This window comes from Corythoichthys intestinalis, chromosome 22 (genome assembly GCF_030265065.1).
Source record: "Corythoichthys intestinalis isolate RoL2023-P3 chromosome 22, ASM3026506v1, whole genome shotgun sequence".
Lineage (NCBI taxonomy): Eukaryota > Metazoa > Chordata > Actinopteri > Syngnathiformes > Syngnathidae > Corythoichthys > Corythoichthys intestinalis.
In genome coordinates, this window is record NC_080416.1 from 26375734 (window position 1) to 26398465 (window position 22732).

Here is a 22732-nt window from a genome sequence, read left to right on the forward strand (position 1 = left end):
CTCTCAGACCCCCAATTTGGCCAAATTTCAAACTTGTCCTATATGCATATGTGACACATCATTGGAAAGCTTAAAATCTCAATTTTCTGGGGGAAGAAAATTTTTCAACTCAACGGCATTTACAAAGAAAAAATTTTTTTTTAACCCATAACCCCTAACACCGTGATTTTAGCGAGATATTGTCGCATACTTACCTTGTTTCGATCCAAAAACTTTTGTGAATGGCCACAGCTGGCCTTTTTGGGGAGTTTATGGGTGAAACACGGTAATATAACAAGGGCCGCGATGCAGAAATCGCAGACATCAAGGAGTGGTCGAGAGTTTCTTTTTCAAATATTCACCGTTTTAAAAGTTTTTTTTTTCTTTTCTTTTTTTCTTTATTTGGATTGATTATTTATCATCTAAAATTTGAGGGGAAATGAGACAGTAACAAAAAAAATACAATTAAGCGATAGTTAAGAGGTAGGTATCCGTGACCTATTTACAGACATTTTTTTCATTGTGATGTCATTTGTTTAAAAGTTTGAAATGTGTGAGTGAATAATTTTATAAAGTCGTTTTTTTTTTTTTTAACTAAACATTAGACATGAATTAATGATTCTAAGCTAACAATAGTAGACATTTCAAATAATAAATATAATTACTTACCTTCTTTTTACGGCTGGGTTGAAACAAAAGCGGATGCACGGTGTCTGTAAACGGGGGTCTCCAGGGTAAAACAGGCAAATTAAAAATAGCTTAGGGGCTTAATGCGCCGTGAAACTGCTATGTCAGCATATAGACATATTGTTCTATCAAACACAATAGTTCTTTTGGCTTAAAATACAGCAGTTTATTTTAAAGAGAGGTGCAAGGGCAGAAACTGCTTTTTCAGCCTTGTCTGTGTTTTCCGCCATCTATCTATCTATCCATATATATATATATATATATATATATATATATATATATATATATATATATATATATATATATATAGTCTCTTGAAAAGTAAAATATGATATATATATGGTTTCTTGAAAAGTAAAATATGATTATTTTTTCTGTAATATCACAGTGAACACTAAAACATGACATACGTTTTCTTGTATTGTTCTTTTTTCATCAGTACATGATCATATGATTTTATTTGATAACATATAAAATATGTATAAATCAAAAATACATAAATGAAACGTTACTCCCCCCCCCAAAATCTGACAAATTAGTGACGTAACAGGTGTAGGCCCGTTGTTCTGATGTGACGTACTTCCGGTTTAAAAAAAAAAAACTGTAAATGCGTAATACTGTATTCCACTCTGTTTTGGTTAGAATATGTTTTAAGGTATACTATTTAAGTTAATTTGTACTTTTAATATGATCAATTTCATATTTGTGTTCGAAATGCCGTGTTAATGGAGCGGAAATTTAGCTCTCCGTTGCCGTTGACATGAAGCCGCTTCCGGGGCTAGCATTTGCCAGCAGTAAACATGGCGGAGGAGCTGCTGGAAACAGTGGACAGACTTCAGTCCCGGCTCATGGAGAGCCCCGAGCCGGGAAAGGTAAAAAAATACACGGATGTCAATGAGGGGTTGGCGAAGTGTTTAATCGCGACCTTTGCTCACACCAAGAGTGTTTGTCACCATAATGCCGAAGGTAGCGGAGGCCTCGGCAGGTTTCGTAGAGTATCGTAGAGTCTGAAGCGATGCGTTCACTTACCCTATGTATGGCTGTCGTTTCGAGTGCTCTTTCACAAACGGTTTTGTGGTCTTGTTCAGTTGTATTATACGACTAATGTACGTGGCATACTAATAATGTGTGCGTTGTTTTAACTTGAACGGAGATTGTTTCAATTCAGCTTCATTTCTTGCCTCCTCTGTTCCTAGAATTTACCCACTGTTAAACGTAATATAATTTATCTCTTCATAATGAAACGCGGTGAACATGAAAATTCAGCATTCACATTAGGGAATATTCGAAGTTTAAAATAAAACGTGTGAGTGTAATTAAGCTAACATTTGTCAGTTTGTAGTGTAACAGTGGCTCATGTCACTTAGCAGTTGCGTTAGTGTTTAATTTTGTTTATTACCGTCCCGTATCTCTTACATTGATTGCACGGTTAATGTATGACCACATATGACGACTCTTGTTTTGTCTTGCGTGCGTATCTATGAATAATTTTAACTATTTCTTTCCATGCTAGATGTAAACACTCACTGATGTTGCTGAAGTTCCAAATTTCCAATGGCCATTGAATGTATCTTGTGAAACGTCACGACACATAAAAGGGTTTTTAAACTTTGTCGAATCAAATTGTGGAAAAACCCGCAACCAACTCGATTATAACAACTGTTACGTACACACGCGTTATTAATTTATCCCGCAAAATCCACCACGAGCGGTTGAATTGAATGACGGAATCAGAGAGGACCATTGTAGGCCATTGTACCCGCTAGTCGATTAGCTAGCATACGTTGACATTTATAAACGCCATTCCGGGTTTGAACGAACAAAAACAAAACAGTATCGACCCAAGTTCTGGTTAGTGTTGTGTCTGTTAAAACCGGATTATAGCCTGTCGTGTGACAAACAATAAAGGGAATAAAAATAGAAAAAAAAAGAGGACATCCCCTTTGTCAATTGACACATGATTTGTGCTGCCAAAAAAAGCAGGCAACAAAATAACCCAATACATAATGAGTGTTTTTCTCTCAATCCACTTTTTAAATCTGTAATTGGGTGTATAATGAAACCAAATGGTAATAACTGTGTTTGTATGGTTTTTCAGGTAGCTGTCTATGTATTATTGTGCAAAAATGCAAAAATCACCTTGAGGCTATAAACTACAAACCAGTAAATCATGATGTATTTTTGTCTTTTGTATAGCTCCTTAAGACTCTCAAAAGACTTGGTGATCTGCCCATGACTGTTGACATCCTGGTGGTGAGTTTAACCCTTTTTGTATTGTTTTTAATCTCATGCGCTCGTTTCCGAGAGCGTATTTACCCTTTTTCACTTCCTGGATGTGCCAGTCCATTTTTTCCTGAAACGCAAGTTTGATTGGCTGATGACTTGCCAAACACACACACACGCAATCACAGCCCCGACACAAATACAACATGTCGCCTCCTCCACCCGCTTCGAAGACGAGGAATATTGGAAGTTTTTTTCCGCTAGCAGCAGCCACTGTAAATAATGTAAGAAGATGTCAATGCAGTGGAAGAGGGGAACACGCCACTGATTTTGCGAGTGAAAGTCCGACCTGCATCAAAGTTAGCATAACATTAATTTATGTGAATTTCCTGAACTCGAGTAGGAAGCTGCTTTGAGAGAAATATCCTCCTGTATGTGTTTTCCACTGTTAGCGTCAATTAAACTGAGAAATGTAGTGAACAGAGGCTTACCCCTTCTCCCCAATTTTCATTTTTTATTTATTTATGCGGTCTAAAAGCTGCCAAAGAAGCCTTTTGTTTGTTTGTTAAGTTTGGCTGTGCTTGTGGACAAAAGCAGTAGTGTTTTACCTGGAAGAGGGCCCCACTTTTATTGATTTTTGTTTTGTGCTAATAAGTTATATTTAATCAATTTATTTAGACAGACAATGTTGAGTGGTATTAAGATAAATGTTTTTTGCACTCCTGGATAGTTAAGAGATAATTAACAGGTTTGCATTTATTGTGGATGTTAGTGCAATTTTAAGTGCCCGTGACAGCATAAAAAAAATCTTAAATAGCATTATTTTGTGAATTACAATCATATTTTGAGACGATTCGACTATATACAACAATTTGGCAAAGCGCAGATGACGAGAAATTAAATTTTTAATCTGCCGTTTAGCCCCACCTGTCATTATAGCACTCCAGCGTCCCCAGCTGGATGAGGACGTCGAAACAATGTCAGGTAAAAAATTAATCTGATTTAGTATTGAGCCTATTGAGGGGGAAATTCAGAACGAGGAAAATGCCACGGAGAGCAGCAAAATGTCATGACTCATGATTGTTTCAATCTCTCGACCGCAATAGTTTTACAGGAACTTCTTATCTAAGTATTTTTCCCCAATTGCTAAATAAATGCTATGATCATGACAAATTACAGTCTTGTACTAAATGGAATATAAAATATTAAAATGGATTTATTCAGTACCACAGGGCAAAATTACTGGTCAAAACTGCCGACCTTCCTCTCCTGAATGGTATTTTATGCTACCGTAGTTAGTCCGGCTTTTGTCATTACCCTGCCCTGGGTTCGGAGACAGAGGAAACGGGGTAAACAAAATTGGAGGCGTGACAACTACCCGACATGCTAACCCGAACCAAGCAGCTTTTCCAAGTCTTACTTTCGCCTTTCGAAAATGAAAAATCACACAAAACTACCCCAACTCATGTCACACACGGCGGCGGGTTTGATTGTCTTCACCAATTGGCCAGCCCCGGGCAGTGAGCAAACTTCGGTTCGTTGTACCCCTGCTGCGGGCAGGAATGCTCATTGTCAGGGAAGCAGCTAGAGAATGACCGCCGAGCGGCTGTTCCAATGTTTTTCGCCTTTCGAAAACGAAAAATATAACAAAAGTACCACGACTCATTTCACACACTACGGCGAGGATGACAGCCTTCACTGATCGGCCAGGCTCAGGCAGGAGTGCTCGTTGCTGGGGACACAGCTGGAAAATTACCGCCGGACAAACCGTCCGACGTCAAAAGGGCGTGTGGCTCCCCGAGCCTAATCCGAGGTTTAATGGTCTATTGGCGGGCACACGAAGAGAACCAGACAGCAGGGTGGAAGTGACCATGGTGTGTGACAAGCTGCCGTCTTCAGCCGAGTGGCTTTCTCGGTGGACAGAGAGCTTTTTCACCCATAAAATGCAAGCCATATTGACATATTACAAAACATGTAGTTTCCTCACTTCCTTGTCGGTCCAATGGTCCCACAGTAGTCAGGCTTGTTTTGGCCAATTTTGGGAAGTTTTTGAAACCCAAAAAGGCTCACACTCCTCTCCCTGGTGCAGCAACAAAAGTCTGCAGCACATTTGGATGGCGTGATCCGAAAAACGAATTCATCCGCAAATCAGCTGAATCCGCAGTCCTTTTGCATACGATACTAATGGCTGCATTGTGAAAATGGTGACCCGGCTGACGTCACATTTGCATTCTTCCTCAATCCAGGAAGTTACTCATTTTCATGGCGCGGGATTCAAAAAATTGAATAAATAAATCGATCGCTTCCACACACATCCAAGTAACTCCATTTCATTCAGGAGCATAAAATACCGCGTGAAATATGAAATAAACATGCTTTTTGCTGTGATAGGCACTGTAAGTTAAGTTAAAATAAAGTAATTTAAATTTGATAAAAAAAAAAAATCCAGACATTTTTTTCTAGAAGTTTTCAAAATGTTTCTTTATTAGTTTTTTAAAACAAATGTTTCAATGGAACGGTGTATCACCTGAACCAACACATATGCACTGCAAAAACACATCTCCTAAAACTAGTTAAATTCCTTTGTTTTTAGTGTAATTCTACTAGAAATAAGTCAAATGATCTGGCAGTGCTACAAGTAATCTTTACTAAGATTTGTTGAAATAAGAAAAAATAGCTATCTGAATACAATCTTAACTCTTATTTTAAGCAAAAAGTTAATATATTTTATCTTTTAAAAAGTGTCTTTGTCAGAAATGTTCTTAATTCAAGAATAGATATTGTTCAAAACATTATTTAAAAGCAAATTTTTCTGGATTTAGGTGAAAGATGACCAACTTTTAGTTGTATGGGTTTAATAAGAGCAAATTTAATTGGAATAATCTGACGTATTAATCTGTTAACTAGTCTTTAACACTCAAAACAAGATGGAGAAAATTTTCGACTAGATTTAAGAAAAATTATCAGATTAAAACGTTATAAATATGCAGAAATTTACTATAAGTCAGTAGAGATTTATTTTGCATTGATCAATTGACCTATCAATTAATTAGATTCATATTCGTGAGAAATGTGGCCCTGACTCGCGTTCACCCAATGGCGTACTGCAAGCAACGCGTCACTTCCGCTTATTAATATTCATGACATTAGCTACTGTTGCTAAGCAAGGACAAGCCACCGTTTGTCCCTAATAGGAAATGAATGGAAATAGTGTACGAAGGGGATGTTTACTGAGTTAAACCTACCAATTCTCTCCGAAAATGATGTGCCTGGTGCCAAATTGACTGGCATAGATGTGGAAGAACATAAAAATGTTCAGTTAAAGAGATGGCTTTAGTGTCGAAGGCTGAAAAAGACGAAAAAAAACGAGCCGACCTAAGCATAGCCTTCACTTTTTTATCGACGCGACTGGCAATTACATACTCCTGTTTCAACAAGCTATCCTTTACCATCAGCCCTGTCTTTCTTATATATCCTCTGGTTGTCCTACGTCTCTTACCGTTCTTGGGGGTAATTTAGTTCAGTGTTTCCCACTAATGGACGAGACTGTGGCGGCCCGCCACAGTCTCGTTTGGGCCCGCCACAGTCTCGTTTGCGCCCCCCCCCCCCCCCCCCGAAAAAAAAAAGATACTAATCAGATGCGTCAGTCAGCCGATTACACAGCTGTAGCCCACTCCACTCTACTACCCGCGCCAGCGAGAGCAGCATTTTAGAGTAGTATTTTATTTATTTATTTATTTATTTAAGAGACGCAAGGGGAACGAGTAGGAAGAATGGGAGAACGAGCGAGATAGCGAGAGATAGCGAGAGATAGCGGTCGCATGTCGTAGCAGCCCGCTGTTATTTTGTTATTGTTTTTCTTTATTATTGTTACCACAATCGAGTGGGTAAGCAAATACAGACTTCTCTCCTTCTTCCCCATATCCGGGGCATTACAATAGTTTGGATCGGACTTTTCGGCGAAAGTGAGCGGTGGACGGCCGTCTTTGATTGAACTTGCGCGGAGAGGCGGGGCCCAAAATAAAGCCTTGCTCTATTTTCAGAGCGTTGGTCACAGTAAAGTATTTATTAGTTCAAGCAGAGTAAAATGATACATATTCACGGTACAAGAACGTCGTTTCCGTGTCCATCGATTGGTAAGAAAAGGCTGTTTGTACGAGTGACGTGTGGGCGCTCCCGTCGGGGGGACATTTCGCGTGGAGTGGCTATTTTTCGGCACAACACCGACGCGCCAACTTCAGACAATTATGGCTGACGAAAGTTGGATAAATGCGCCCCCCCCCACAATTTCGCGAGCTCTGGGACACTGGAAAAATGACTCTCTTACCTCTCCTTGCTAAGTTAATGGTACCTCGATGTGCGTTTGTGTGGAAATTTAGTTCACGAACAACGGGGAAAAAACTATTCAACTTCTCACCGAATCAAGAAAAACTCTTTACACGGCCATTAGAATTCCCCCTGTCCTGTAAATGGGTCAGTTGACAGAAGGACTGTTATTGTTGTGGTATGTAGTACTTATGAGGGTCAAATAAAAAGAAAAAAGGAGGGCTACGACGGCGGTCTGAAACCCGCGGCTCTTGGGCCGCATGCGGCTCTTTAGTGCTGCTTCGGAGCTTTTTTTTTTTTTTTTTTTTTTTAAATGGAAAAAGATGGGGGAGGGAAATATATTTTTTGTTTTAATAGGATTTCTAGGAGGACTAACATGATACAAACATTCTTTCAATTCATTATTATTGTAATGAAGTTAACTTGTGGTGTCATCGTACAACAGAGTAGTCACGTGGTGCGCTATAGGATCCACTGCAGGGAAAATAAACATTTAATCATGAAGGCTAATTATGTATTTCTAGCCAACTTAGTCATTTTTATAGTAGGCTAATATAGCTAGTATTGATAATTATAAGGCTTGTACAAGGCTTTTAATTTTTTGCTGCTCCAGACATACTGTATCAGGTTTTTTTTTTTGGGGGGGGGGGGGGGGTCAAATATGGCTCTTGCCAACCCTGAGTCACTATGAGATGTGTACTATTGCTACGAGAAAAAAAGTCGCATTATTACATAGGGTAACGTAGCTGTACTCAGCAACGCATTTTACATACATGTACCGTAGCTGAGAACTATAACATTAGCCTAGCTAATGAAATATTTCAAATATATCGTTGTTATGGTTCTTCTTGGGGGAAAAAAATAATGAAAAAAAAAAAAAAAAATGCCGTGGCATGACATGGTGTGGCTGTCCGACTCCGATGCAGCCCACCACCACAGTTTCAAAAAATCCTATGGTCAGAGACCCTCCCACCACAGTCTCCTAAAATCCTGTGGGAAACACTGTAGTTAGCTTTGTGTAGCGATCGCAAATGGTACTCAGTGACAGCCAACGAACACTTTTAATTTTTTCATTGATAACACATCTTAATCCTATAATTTATTTACACTTCCCCCATACTAAAGTTGTTTTTTTATATATAACAGAAACGGTAACAGTGGCAGTCAGATACCATTGTAATTTTTTTCAGGTCATTCATTGTCAGACAGAAGCAGTACGGCACAATGTTACGCTAAAAAAAGTTAAAAATATAAAAATGGCTTACCTCTTTGTCCTCTGAAAGACCGTGCCAACCCAACATAATGTTTCCTGCATATGAAACGTGAATGGATTTGCCGAGCTGGTGTTAAAGTCCGCGCATGTTGATTCGGTCTTCACATTTTTTCCTCCCGAGTTTTTGGTTTCCGGGAACGTATGAAGAAAACATCCTTCATGGTCGTAATGTCTAGAGTCGTTTCTAAAAGTTCCAAAAAAGCAATGTGTGATCGGCATGTTCGTTTTTGAAAGATTACCGGCGAAAAGTAGCACTTTATACGTTGGGTCTATGCGAGGGCGGGTCTATAATGTCCCACTTCGGCTTTACTTCCGCTTTACGATGCGACGTCACGGTCTAAAAATAGCCTGCGTGCGGTACGCCATTGTTTGGTCTTATTAATGTCCCGTCCCCAGCAAAAAGTGTACATGCAGGTTATATGTTATGCTGTCCCTACCAATATTGAGGCAAAACCTACGCTCTTGCTCTTTTCACTGTAGAATTCTCGCCCAACATTTTGTGTTCTGCTAGGAAACTGGAGTAGGAAAAACTGTGAACTCTTTTCGGAAACACGAAGTAGCGGCTGAGGCGGCAAAAAATCTTGTAGCCAAGTGGAAGAAGCTCGTCCCGCAGTCATCCGACATGTAAGATAGTAATCAGTCTAAATGTCAGTTAACCCCCTATTTTAATCATTCATTTTCTTCCCCAAATTTATTAACAGTAGAAGCAACAACAGCCATGTGAAAGAAGCACCGCGGTCACATTCTCAAGGTGTTGGCGTTGCGGTCCACAGACGTCAGCGTGAACCCTCACCTGAGGAAGAGGAGCCTTCTTATGTTGAAGAAGAGGAGGAGGAAGAAGAAGAAGAGCGAGGTTATCGAACCAACTACTCCCCCTCGCCTCCCCAGCACCAGCAGTACAGCCCCCCGCAGCTTGGGAGCGACCAGTCAGACAAGTACGACAGCCCCGAGCCGGAACCTGAGCCCAGCCCTCCTCCCCCTCCTCCCCGCAAAGACAGCAAACATACTAAGCCCGTCAAATCTGACAAGAACCACCACCATCGCGGCGATCACGCTGACCGGGGCAGAGACTGCGAGTCGCGGTCGCGCCACGTGCCCACCAACCGCGGCGACGGGAAGAAGCGGAACGCGGACAGAGAGCGTAGCCCTGTCGCGAAGCCCGCCAAGCATAGCAAGAAGTCGGATGGGAGCAAGCGGGAAGAGACCAAGAAGGGAGGAGATGAAGGTACAAACATGTGCATTTACTGGAGAAAGTCTAGTTCCTTCGTAATAAGTTACAGTAATACTAGCTGTTCTGTGCAGAGGATAAAGAATATGAGAAAGTAATGACACTTTTTGAGAAGTTTATAAGACAATTTTTCTATCTCCCTTTCGCCAGGGCGACCACAAAAGCGTTTGCCGGGCAGCGATGACGAAAATGACGAATTTGAAACACCCACCATGTCCTTCGAGTCCTTCCTCACCTATGACGCACCCACATCTGTTAAGAAGAAGAAGAAGACCGCACCCGCTTCTTCGTCCTCGCACAATCGCCCTTCTCGGCCCTCATCCTCGGCTCCTAGTACAAGTACGAGGACAATGTCTTCCCGCCGAGCCGCTCCGGCTGCCTCCTCCTCGTCCTCGTCTTCGTCCTCCAAAGGGAGCAAAGCAAACGGCGCTCAGAGCACAAAGAAGTCTCGGTCGGGGACGTCTTCGAACGCGCCAGAAAAACGAAGGAGGGTAAGCAAAATGATCAGTGAAACTGACGGGTGATAGAGGTCCAATCCGTTTTAAATCACTGGCCGCCATTGGCAGCTTTAGACATCTATTTTTAACTCGCAAAGTCAAAATAGTGACTATTTTGTAACACTACTTATAGTCAGGTTGCATATACAGTGGTATGAACAAGTATCTGAACCTTTAAGAATTTCTCACATTTCTGCATAAAGTCACCATCAAATGTGATCTGATTTTTGTCAAAATCACACAGATGAAAATACAGTGTTTGCTTTACTAAAACCACCCAAACATTTATAGGTTTTTATATTTTAATGAGAATAGCATGCAAACAATGACAGAAAGGGGGAAATAAATAAGTGAACTCGCTACCTGAGGAGACTGAAAGAGGAATTGAAACCAATTTTTACCAAACAATTTAAGTCAGGTGTGTGCCCAATCACTGATGAGTGCATTAACACTGCCCTGCCCACTATAAAACACTCACCTGTTAAGAATTGTCTTGATGAGAAGCATTAGCATTAGCTGATGTGCATCATGGCTCGGTCAAAAGAGCTGTCTGAAGAACTGCGATCAAGGATTGTTGATTTGTATAAATCTGGGAAAGGATACAAAACCATCTCTAAAAGTCTGGATGTTCATCGATCGACAGTCAGAGAAGTTGTCTACAAATGGAGACAGTTTGGCACTGTTGCTTCTCTACCAATGAGTGGCCGTCCACCAAAAGGACGCCAAGAGGTTAGCGCAGAATACTGAGATACAGTGAGGTAAAAAAGAACCCTAGAGTGTCTACTAAAGACTTACAGAAATCACTGGCCCAGTCCAATATCTCTCTGCACACATCAACTGTATGTAAAACTAGAAGAGAATGGTGTTCATGGGAGGACTCCACAGAGGAAGTCACCACTGTCTAAAAAAAACATTCTAGCTCGTTTGATGTTCGCAAAAAGCCGCTTGGACACTCCACAGACGTTTTGGCAAAATATTTTGTGGACTGATTAAACCCAAGTTGAATTGTTTGGGAGTAACACTCAATGTGATGAGTGGAGGAAAACTGGAACAGCTCTCAACATCAACACCTCATCCCCACCGTGAAGCATGGTGGAGGGAGCATCATGATTTGGGCCTGTTTTGGTACCTCAGGGCCTGGACAACTTGCAATCATTAATGGAAGAATTAATTTAAAGGTTTATCAGGATGTTTTGTAGGAAAATCTGAGGCTGTCTGTCTTACAGTTGAAGCTAAAAAGAGGATGGATCCTGCAACTAGACAATGATCAAAAACACAGAAATAATTCAATTTCAGAAGAACAAAATACACGTTCTGGAGTGGCAAAGTCAAAGTCCAGACTTGAACCCCATTGAGATGCTGTGGCATGACCGAAAGACAGCGATTCATGCCCGACATCCCAGAAATCTGACTGAACTACAGCAGTTTTGCAGAAAAGAATGGGCCAAGATTAGTCCTGATCGATGTGCCAGACTGATCTGCAGCTACAGGAAGCGTCTGGTTGAAGTTATTGCTGCCGGGGGGGGGCACAAAATATTAAATGTGTATTTTTCCCCCCTTCTGTCATTGTTTGCATACTATCCTCATTAAATTATGAAAACCTATAAATGTCTGGGTGGTTTTAGTTAAAGCAAACAGTTTTTTCATCTGTGTGATTTTGACCAAGATCAGATGACATTTGATGGTGATTTTACACAGAAATGTGAGAAATTCCAAAAGGTTCAGATACTTTTTCATACCACTGTATAATCAATCATGGTTATGTATGTTCATTCATAAACCTTCTTTTTTCTGGCAATGAATGATTGCTACAAGATCCAACATGCGCTCCCATTGACAATGATAGACGTCCAGTCCATTTGAACTGGGAGATGGATTGGACATCTATAGCTGTCAATTGATGTGAATGATATAAAGGTACTTTTTAGCAATAAAACTTAAGTTAAACCCACAAAATTACAAACACAAACTGTGTAGAAAATAAAAATACATTCATAAAGAAACTCGAGGTAACTTTCCAGCCTTTAAAAAATATTTTCATAACATTTGTGATAGTATTTCGATTGACAACTAGTTGATTTACACCTCTTTATATCTTGAGGGAGTCTGTATCACTCACCGACACTAATTAACTTTGAGGAGGATGGTAGGGACACACGCACGCGCGCACACACACACACAAAAACACTACAAATGTGCTGACACCTTTACGGCATACGTCACTTCCCCTTTTCCCCATTCATTATAAAGATGGAAGTTGATGCAAACGCTTTCGCGCGAATTCTGCAAAGATAGCTGAGCAAAAAAAGAGACAAAAAGATTTTTTCTGAGGAGGGGAAAAAAAGGCTACCAGGATATACAGAATAAACATTAGCCTGGCTTTCACTCAGGGAGGGGGGGTGGTAGCCACACTAAGCTACATGGTTGCTAACTGTCATATGCTATTGTTTAGCCACAACTGGATTGATTACCTTATTACTAGTCATCCTTCACACGGCCGCTGCAAACAAAACTCTTGTTTAATCCATATGCAGGCGACCGGGAGATTGATTTTTGATTGACTGATGATTTTACATCACCGTGCGGGTGTATGCTGGTCCTAATGGGAAACGCAACGCTGGTACTCATGGGAAACGCAGTCTTCCTTCAGGCAAAACACTACTGCTTTTGTCCACCGGCGCTGCTAAAATCGACCAAAACTGAAAAGTTACCAAGTGTCGCTTTAATGCTTTCATTTGTTATTGAAAAAATTTCAAGTGGTGGGATGACAGCATAGTCCAATTAGTATCAGGAAATTAAAGCCGTGTGACTATTGTTAGCTGAATATGTGCCTTGAAATCGTATTGCAAAAATGGTGACACGGTATTGCTGCATTGAAAATGGATTGCTATATCGACACGGCCCACATTTTGTCTGTTTCCTTGCAGGTTGTAGAGCCCGTCCCATCCCTTCCTGACATCCCCCTGCCAGCCATCCAGCCTGACTACAGACCTCTGCCCTCCATTGACATTACACCGCTATCCCCTCAGAGGCGGAAAGGTAGGTCAGAAGCTATGTGCTTGCAACAGTGCGTAATAAGGAAATATTCTGACGACTCTTACTGCTGCAGGTCCGGTCTTCAACGATGAAGAGGACGCCGGATTCACAGGAAAGCGGTTCAACTCCAAGATGGTGGTCTACTCGGGATCCAAGACCACCTACCTACCGCGAATGATGACGCTGTACGAGCAGTGCATTCGTGTGCTACAGAACAACATTGACTGTGAGTGTAACACTATATGCAGGGTATATACAGTGGGGCAAGTATTTAGTCAACCACTGCATGTTCTCCCACTTGAAAATATTACAGAGGTTTGTAATTGTAACCGTGGGTAAACCTCAACCAAGAGAGACAGAATGTGGGAAAAAAACCCTGAAAATCACATTGTTTGATTTTCAAATAATTTATTTCCAAATTAGAGTGGAAAATAAGTCACCCACAAACAAGCAAGATTTCTGGCTGTCAAAGAGGTCTAACGAGGCTTCACTTGTTACCTGTATTAATGGCACCTGTTTTAACTCATTATCGGTATAAAAGACACCTGTCCACAATCTCAGTCAGTCACACTCCAAACTCTACTATGGCCTAGACCAAATAGCTGTCGAAGGACACCAGAGACAAAATTGTAGACCTGCACCAGGCTGGGAAGACTGAATCTGCAATAGGTAAAACGCTTGGTGTAAAGAAATCAACTGTTTGAGCAATTACTAGAAAATGGAAGACATACAAGACCACTGATAGTCTCCCTCGATCTGGGGCTCCATGCAAGATCTCACTCCGTGGTGTCAAAATGATAACAAGAACGGTGAGCAAAAATCCCAGAGCCACACTGGGGGACCTAGTGAATGACCTACAGAGAGCTGGGACCACAGTAACAAAGGCTACTATCAGTAACACAATGCGCCGCCAGGGACTCAAATCCTGCACTGCCAGACGTGTCCCCCTGCTGAAGAAAGTATACGTCCAGGCCTGTCTGCGGTTCGCTAGAGAGCATTTGGATGATCCAGAAGAGGACTGGGAGATTGTGTTATGGTCAGATGAAACCAAAAAAGAACTTTTTGGTAAAAACTACAGCTGGGAATCTTTGGGCACCTAACGATTCGATTACGATTATGATTCAGATGGTCCGATTCAATTCTAAAACGATTATTGATGCACCCCCCCTTTTTTTTTTTTTTTTTTTTTTTAAATATTTTGTACATTTGTTCCAAAATTGTTCAAAAATACTCTCAGGCTAAACCAAACTACTATTTCAGTATCAAGTTAACATATAGCAGTAAACAATTATACAAAAATAACAGTAAATTAAAAACTCCAGTCCCCATTCTGTATCAGCAGCTTTAAACTACATTCAATTAATTTAATGTTGTGAATCAACCGTTAAAGTTGTTAAAATTGCTCCCGTTAATCCATAATTTCCCTTTTGTCAACTTTCGACATGTGAAAGTTTTAAAACTATTTTAAAGATAGATTCAAGTCAATATTTTACCGATTTAGGAGTATTTTAGATAAAAAGTTAATTAGGTTTGCTTGGAAGGTTCGCTACAACAGCCTTGCAGAGAAGTGTACTGCTTTAAGATTGCGGCCGTTTGCTACCTTTGCATCTAGCTTTTTGTAGATGTGCTGCAAACGCTACCGTAGTGCATCTAGTCTTATATAAATGATATTTACCGTAACATTATGTGGATGACAAATGTTTTACGAAATTATCAGCAACAATTTCGAGATCGCCAAAATGGTTTAAAACAACCCGGATACTGCTTATAATCAATCACAGTATCTAATAATATCGGAAATTTCGTAACAAGTTCTTTTATACGAAGTGATCGAGATCACACTTTCATGGAAGATGAAAGAAACTTCGTAACAGGTTCGCAGTGAGTAGAATAACAGGCACACTTTTGCGTAATAGACAATGTTTAATGATTAGAAATTGCAAATAAAATGAATAGATTACGATTAGGATAACAGGAGAAATTAAAGCTTAATTGATTACAGTCCCACAAAAGCAAGCAAAGACAAAACTCGAGAATAACTACAACGTTAGGTCTGAATTGTCAAAAACCCTTACGAAGCAGTTAAAAACCTTCACACCAAAGCGGTTAGGCTCATCACTGTAGCAATGATGGAATAAGGAACTCGCGGTGCTTTAGTACGCAGTTGTACTTTCATACATCTTATGGAATCAGTGACTGTGCTTTGGCACATCACTGATGGAATAAGGAACGTACGCAGTCGTACCTTGTTACATATATACTTTCCTACATCAGTACTTTCATACATCAGTGACTGTGCTTTAGCACGTAGTCGTACTTACACAGTCGTACCTTGTTACATATACTTTGTTATATATACGTGTATTGAATAATGGTGGAACCAGTGCGGGTCACAAAAAGGTCACAGGGTCACAGGGTTTTTCCCCTTACATCCCAGGGTCACAGGGTTTTTCCCCTTACATCCCACCCTTTGACCCGGATTGGGTCCACCATTAACTCCCCAATTAATCAATCCCTAAATAATTTGTTGTTTCAACCCTTATTCTCATTGATTAGGCTAAAGTGTACATTTTCTTAGTTAGCGACCGCTTTACCTTTCGGACATAGCAAAAAAACACATACATTCAAAACAGAGAGTATAGTCAATACAATAAGTAATATAAACATCGGAGGTACGAAATATTGTCTTGCTGTCATAGACATCCCAGTAAATATATCCCACCAATGATGAGCAGACTCCTGCTCAATTTCCTTGGCTGCATGTACCACTTCATTTCGAGCTATCAATGTGGACACTTTAAGCTTGGAAACATTAGACCTGTGTTCCTCAATCGCTAAAAGACAATGGTTTCAAAACGAACTGGGCCCAGCTCCCCCACTGCGCAGCCAATTTCCTGTGAGCAGCTGTTAATGCCTCATCGGTCTGTTTCGATGACATGCCAGCGGGTCAACGTAACGCTGTGCATCCCCACGCTGCACATCTTCTCCTGTCCAGTCCGTTCCTCCATTTGAAGGGACGGAGGTCGGGTAATCGTGACTGTGCCTGCCTTAGGTTGTCCCAGAGTTAGGAGGAGGGATCTTACCCGTCATGGGCTATCCAGCCTTCCATACCCGCCTGTTATATTCAGGAGGTGTGCTAGGTAATCGTGACTGGGCCTGTCTTAGGTTGTCTCAGGTTTTAGAGGGATCTTACCCGTCCTTAGCTCTCCAGCCTTCCATACCACGTGGGAAGCGTGTCACAAGTACCTCCTAGTTTTTTTTCTATATGACCCTCTGCATAATCAAGAAGCCATAGCCTACAGCATCATTATTGGGGTGCTGCAAGGGATTTCTGCAGTGGGAATGCTGGGGCAGTACCTACCACCTAGAACCTTAGTACAATTTATAGGTCTGGTTATTCCAAATGAAAAACTCCACATTGTCAAGACAACCCGAAAACGGTGTTTTAGGCAACGGTGGGTGTGGTTTCATAGTACCAATCACATAATGCCTGTGTCGCGTTTAAAACATGCTTCTTGATACATTACTTGTTTCATACATGCCATACCTTTATCCGATGTGTTGCATCCGCTTAGGTCATAAGTAGGATTGGTTTGTGGGCTAAACCATTCCCCTTGAGGTCTCACAAAATAATAAGCATTAGTTGTAATTACAGGCAAAACATGATATCTGCGAACTAATAAGGGTTCAGTTACAGTTATTTGCAACCACATTATGTGACCACCCTTAGGACCCTGTCTTTCTGTAATCTCATGTTAAGAATCTGTAAATTACACCATAGTCATATTCAATGCATTAAAACGGCATTTCCGATTGGATCGGCTCCCCCATATGTGGAGCAGGCGGAAGTGATGTCTACCCTGCAGCCTCCCTCTGACCGGACACGTCCCCAGTCGCCGGACCGCAATGAGCTTCCCAGAGAGTCGGTATCGCCAGAAATGGCAATGGACTCCCCAGAGAGTCGACGTTCTTCCTCCACCATAGCACAGAGGATGGTGGCCCGGGATCCGACACCACCTTCGATGCGGAGGAACGCAGTACCGCTTCGATCTTCCCGCAGGTGTTCCAATCCACCGTCTCCACATCAGTCACCAAGCTGAAAAAGAAAACAGAACAAAACTCTTCGGAATGGACAAAGACTGGGCGCTCCGAAGTTTGTCCATTCCGATGATCTATTCCACTGAATGGATATTTTTGGCAATTGTCCAATTAGAAGGGGGAGTTGAACCTACACCCCATTCACATTCCCTTGCTAAAGGTTGTGCAATTTTTTCGCCGGATCTCACAATGAACGGTTCAGGGATCAAATTATACATTACAACCCCCAATTTTCCCTGAAAATCGGCATCGATGACTCCCGCAAGTATGGTTACCCCTTTAAGTGACAAACCAGACCTGGGAGTGTCCCTTCGGACATCTAAGTCCTAGTCCAGTTGAAACTCCTTTAGGTATCGCGGGAATTAAAGTGCTCGTTTCACTGTTAAACATCGAAAAGTCGAAATCGTAGTCAAACTCGTTATAATTGTCACGTGACGACGAAATCTAGAATTGTCTATTAGCCACTGAGGTCACAGCCGAACAAAGACAGCCAAATTCCATCAGCATGTGATTCAAAAGCCATGAACCTGCCCATACCACACTTCAGTTGTTATAGCTTCAATTGTTACATAGCAATGACTTTATCACTGTTCCATTACGCCATCCTGATAAAGAATTGTCTGTGGTCAATTTACGGATCGAGGACTTTAGAAGCCCATTCATCCTTTCAATCAATCCGGCAGCTTGCGGGTGATAAGGAACATGGTAAATCCAGGTGACATTATGTTCCTTAGCCCATTGCTTTATTTTCCCACCAGTAAAATGGGTGCCATTGTCAGTTTGTATTTGTAGTGGCACGCCATAGTACCTCTCAATTAAAGCCAAACAATGGAGAGTGAACACTTGATTCGCTGTTTTACACGGATGCCTTGTACGTGCTGGGGCACGCCTCTCCTTTGATGTTCACATCGCTCACAAGTTTCTACAGCAGTTTTCTCCACGCCCCAATGTCCAGATTTCTTGTGAGCCCAGCGGGCCAATCCCACACTTGATTGTCGTTCGTCTACCATAGTTTTGACTACCTGATCGATCTGTTGATTGAACAAAGGCTCTAATGTTTGCTTATTAGTGTGGGCGTCTACATGCGTGACGTAGACTGGTAGGTTCTGAACCTTCTCCCAAATTCCTTCCCAAAGGTCTTTTCCCCAAACTTCCTTGTTTTGAATTTTCCATTGGTGTGACTTCCAAGTGGGCATCTAAGTAGTGAGCCCATTGCACACCGACCATGAATCCGAGAAAATATGCACCGGAGACACACCAGCTGCCTGATGTATCACCACATGCACTGCTTTCAGTTCAGGCCATTGGCTGCTCTTTCCTTCCCCTAATTCCTCGAATATTTGCCCGTTAGCCGGATTTAAAGCTCCAGCTTTCCACCGTCTTTTGCCAGCCTTCCACTGAGCTGAGCCATCAGTGAACCAAGCCCTATTGCGTTCCTCTGGGGTGAGGTCATTGTACGATTTTCCCCACTTGACTGGGGACTCGGACAATTCCTCCACCTCAAAGAACTTTTCTCCTTCTTCCGGCGCATCAGCTACTTGTTCGTGCAGTGCCGACACGCCCTTTAAACCTGGCTTGGCCCCACACCAAAGCACAATGAGTTCCTTTCTGATATTGAAATCAAGCTCTTACCTTGTCGACAATGAACGGAGGGCCACACAACGTTCCTGGTTTGAGCAAAGGAAACTCCGGGCGAGCGACTACGCGTGAATCCTACGATCCCGACCCTAAAGTGTGGCCCAGAAAAGTCCGCTCTTATATGCATAGGTCACGTGAGATCAGAGGGGGACAACCCCTGACATCAGGAGACGCACTGCCTTTAAGCTCTTTATTGTCGTGTCCAATCATGGTTAGGCTCATCACTGTAGCAATGATGGAATAAGGAACTCGCGGTGCTTTAGTACGCAGTTGTACTTTCATACATCTTATGGAATCAGTGACTGTGCTTTGGCATATCACTGATGGAATAAGGAACTTGCGGTGCTTTGGTACGCAGTCGTACCTTGTTACATATATACTTTCCTACATCAGTACTTTCATACATCAGTGACTGTGCTTTAGCACGTAGTCGTACTTACACAGTCGTACCTTGTTACATATACTTTGTTATATATACGTGTATTGAATAATGGTGGAACCAGTGCGGGTCACAAAAAGGTCACAGGGTTTTTCCCCTTACATCCCAGGGTCACAGGGTTTTTCCCCTTACAACGTACTTTTGTAGCAGCTTCAGGTATGTTGTTGTGTTTTTTTATCTCGTGGCATGAGTTGAGCTAGAGCCGTGAGTTGAGCATTGGCATTACCCGAGGGGCCGGGTAATGAGAAGCATGATGTCTAGCTACTCTCGCTCCGTTGCTCATTGACCGCGCGGCGCGCTGAGTGTGTTGTACTTCCGCTTTACTTGGCATATTTCAATAATCGGAATTTGGATGTTTGTGAATCGTTCTCGAATCTTCCACGGCCGAATCGCGAATAATCTAAGAATCGGAAATTTTGCACACCTCTAGTAAAAACACAGGTTCTCGTGTTTGGAGGAGAAAGAATACTGAATTGCATCCGAAGAACACCTTACCCACTGTGAAGCATGGGGATGGAAACATCATGCTTGGGGGCTGTTTTTCTGCAAAGGGACCAGGACGACCGATCTGCGTAAAGGAAAGAATGAATGGGGCCATGTATCGAGAGATTTTGAGTGAGAATCTCCTTCCATCACCAAGGGCATTGAAGATGAGACGTGGCTGGGTCTTTCAGCATGACAATGATCCCAAACACACAGCCTGGGCAACAAAGGAGTGGTTTCGTGAGAAGCATTTCAAGGTCCTGGAGTGGCCTAGCTAGTCTCCAGCTAGTCTCTCAACCCCATAGAAAATCTGTGGAGGGAGTTGAAAGTCGTTTTGCCCAATGACAGCCCCAAAACATCACTGCTCTAGAGGAGATCTGCATGGAGGGATGGGCCAAAATACCAGCAACAGTGTGTGAAAAGCTTGTGAAGAGTTACAGAAAACGTTTGGCCTCCGTTATTGCCAACAAAGGGTACATAACAAAGTATTTAGATGAACATTTGGTATTGACCAAATATATATTTTCCACCATGATTTGCAAATAAATTCTTTAAAAATCAAACAATGTGATTTTCTGTTTTTTTTTTCTCCCCACATTCTGTCTCTCATGGTTGGGGTTTACCCATTTTGACAATTACAGGCCTCGCTAATATTTTCAAGTGGGAGAACTTGCACAATTAGTGGTTGACTAAATACTTATTTGCCTCACTGTATACACACTTTTATGAGTGTATGTTATAATATGTTGTTCATTGCACCCTGACTTTTGTTTTGTGCTTTCAGCCATCGATGAGGTTGGCGGCGTCCCGTTTGGGATTCTGGAACCGGTCCTAGAACGCTGCACTCCGGAGCAGCTGTATCGCATTGAGCAGAGCAACCAGGTTTCACAGTCTTGTCATTTTTATTGTATTCATGAAGGCATTTTTATGAGTGAAATTGTTTTATGTTGTATTTATCTAATCTATGAATAATCAGGTCGATGTTTTAAATGCCAAACGTGGCAACAACACATAACGGAATAAAAATTCTCCGAGGCTCAAAAACGTCTACCGTATTTTTCAGACTATAAGTCGCACCTGAGTGTAAGTCGCACCAGTTAAAGAATGCACAATGAAGAGGAAAAAAAACATTTTAAGTCACACTGGAATATATTTTGCATTTGTGGGGAGCAATTTTTTTAATCTATCGGAAATCAAGAACAAACACTATACAGTGGTACTATACAGGGGTGGGAATTGATAACATTTTTACGATTCGGATTCCATTGTTGATATTTCTTTACGATTCGATTCTTTATCGATTCCTTTATCGATTCTAATTCGGACCGATGGACTGTAGGAGGTTCTGGGTTCAATATGTTTTATGGTTAATTCGCCTCGGGGTATTGTTTAGAACACAAGGTGTGGGGAGTGGAGTTGGTCTTTGGGACTTTTAATCAAACTTTGCAACAGGCACAACTATAGAGCATGCATGGAAAGATGTTGATGTATTTGTATGTGTGTGGAAGAAGACTGGAAAGTGGGTATATGTGTGGTCCTGAAAGGCAAGAAAATAAGTGCTGATGCAATAAACAATGCAAATTGTCTGTAAAGCAGTCAATAACACACACCCATGACTCGCACATTATAATGACACAAACTCCCAACTTCCCATCATGCATTTGGGCGGAACAGTTAAGTCGCTACAGTATCGTTTAATGAAAGCACAACAAAAATAATACTCCTAATCTCTCAAAAAAATAATGTTCACAGAAAGAAAAGCGCTCAATGCAAAGAGAACTGGCATTGCCAATTAAAATAGCTATGCAAAATACACATAAAACTTACTCAGATTTTCCCTTGGCTAGATCTCTAATTAATTTAAAACTCGCCATTGACACCTTGTGGTGTATTTCACTACCTTACATACTTAAAGACACTGTGGAAGAATGGCAGGGAGCCCATGTGACTTCACGCTCGGCGACGTCAACACTGGCGAGGTATTAGTAGGGATGGGAATTGATACGATTTTTACGATTCCGATTCCATTATCAATATTGCTTAACGATTCGATTCTTTATCGATTCTCTTATCAATTCTAATTTCGGGAAAAAGAAGAACAAACATTTTGATTGGCATCAAGTTTGTTTAATCAGAAGTCACAACCTTACAAACTCACAACGAGGTCAAAAGAGGCCCAAAGCCTCAATGTTAACTGTGGCAATAAGTGGCAAATGCACAAGAATGTGTAACATTTTACTGAAACATTTTTCTAATAGAAATAAAAAATATTGGTATATTTTGGCATATAGGTCGTTGTTCTGCCTTTGGCAATGTCCCCAAACTTTTTCCTGTGAGGGCCAAATAACTTTTCCCTTCTCTGATGAGAGAGGGGACAGTTTGTAAAAGAAAAAGTGTGACGATTGCAGGAGTGCGAAATGTAAAAAAATTATTGTTTTTCAGAAAGCCACAATCAAATAACCCTCTGTGGATTCTTCACGGAACAAGAGTAAATAAAATAAAAATAATAATATAATATAATAATAATAATAAATAATAATAGCACTATTAATTAAATAGATAATAACCAAATAACCCTCTCTGAGTTATTCACTGAAAAAGGCCAGGAAATAAATAACACTACTGAGGGAGAAAAAAACAAAAAAAAATTCAAAATGCTCTCCGGAATTGTTCAGGGGGCCGGACCAAATATGGAGCCGCGGGCCATAGTTTGGGGACCCCTGTTTTTATTTACCAGTATATTGAAATGCATGCCTTTTAGTTTTTATGGCGCTTTCACGCTCAAGGGGTGGCGCCCTTGGGCTTCCTCACGCGAAGAAGAGCGC

General features: G+C 41.4%; 1 protein-coding gene across 2 annotated transcripts in view; it reads left to right on the top strand.

Moving 5' to 3' along the window:
- Nucleotides 1-1258: 1258 nt before the first annotated feature.
- The window catches only part of eloa (elongin A), a 34683-nt gene continuing 13209 nt past the window's right edge, over nucleotides 1259-22732 (top strand). The window contains exons 1-8 of one of the 2 annotated variants that reach the window (XM_057828283.1): nucleotides 1259-1538; nucleotides 2863-2919; nucleotides 9000-9112; nucleotides 9193-9713; nucleotides 9867-10207; nucleotides 13141-13252; nucleotides 13323-13475; nucleotides 20692-20789. In XM_057828283.1, coding sequence (XP_057684266.1) covers nucleotides 1467-1538; nucleotides 2863-2919; nucleotides 9000-9112; nucleotides 9193-9713; nucleotides 9867-10207; nucleotides 13141-13252; nucleotides 13323-13475; nucleotides 20692-20789 — 1467 coding nt within the window. In that variant the 5' untranslated portion in view covers nucleotides 1259-1466. Of the gene's footprint in view, nucleotides 1539-2862; nucleotides 2920-8999; nucleotides 9113-9189; nucleotides 9714-9866; nucleotides 10208-13140; nucleotides 13253-13322; nucleotides 13476-20691; nucleotides 20790-22732 lie in introns of both variants that reach the window. The other variant, XM_057828282.1, reaches the window with a different exon arrangement.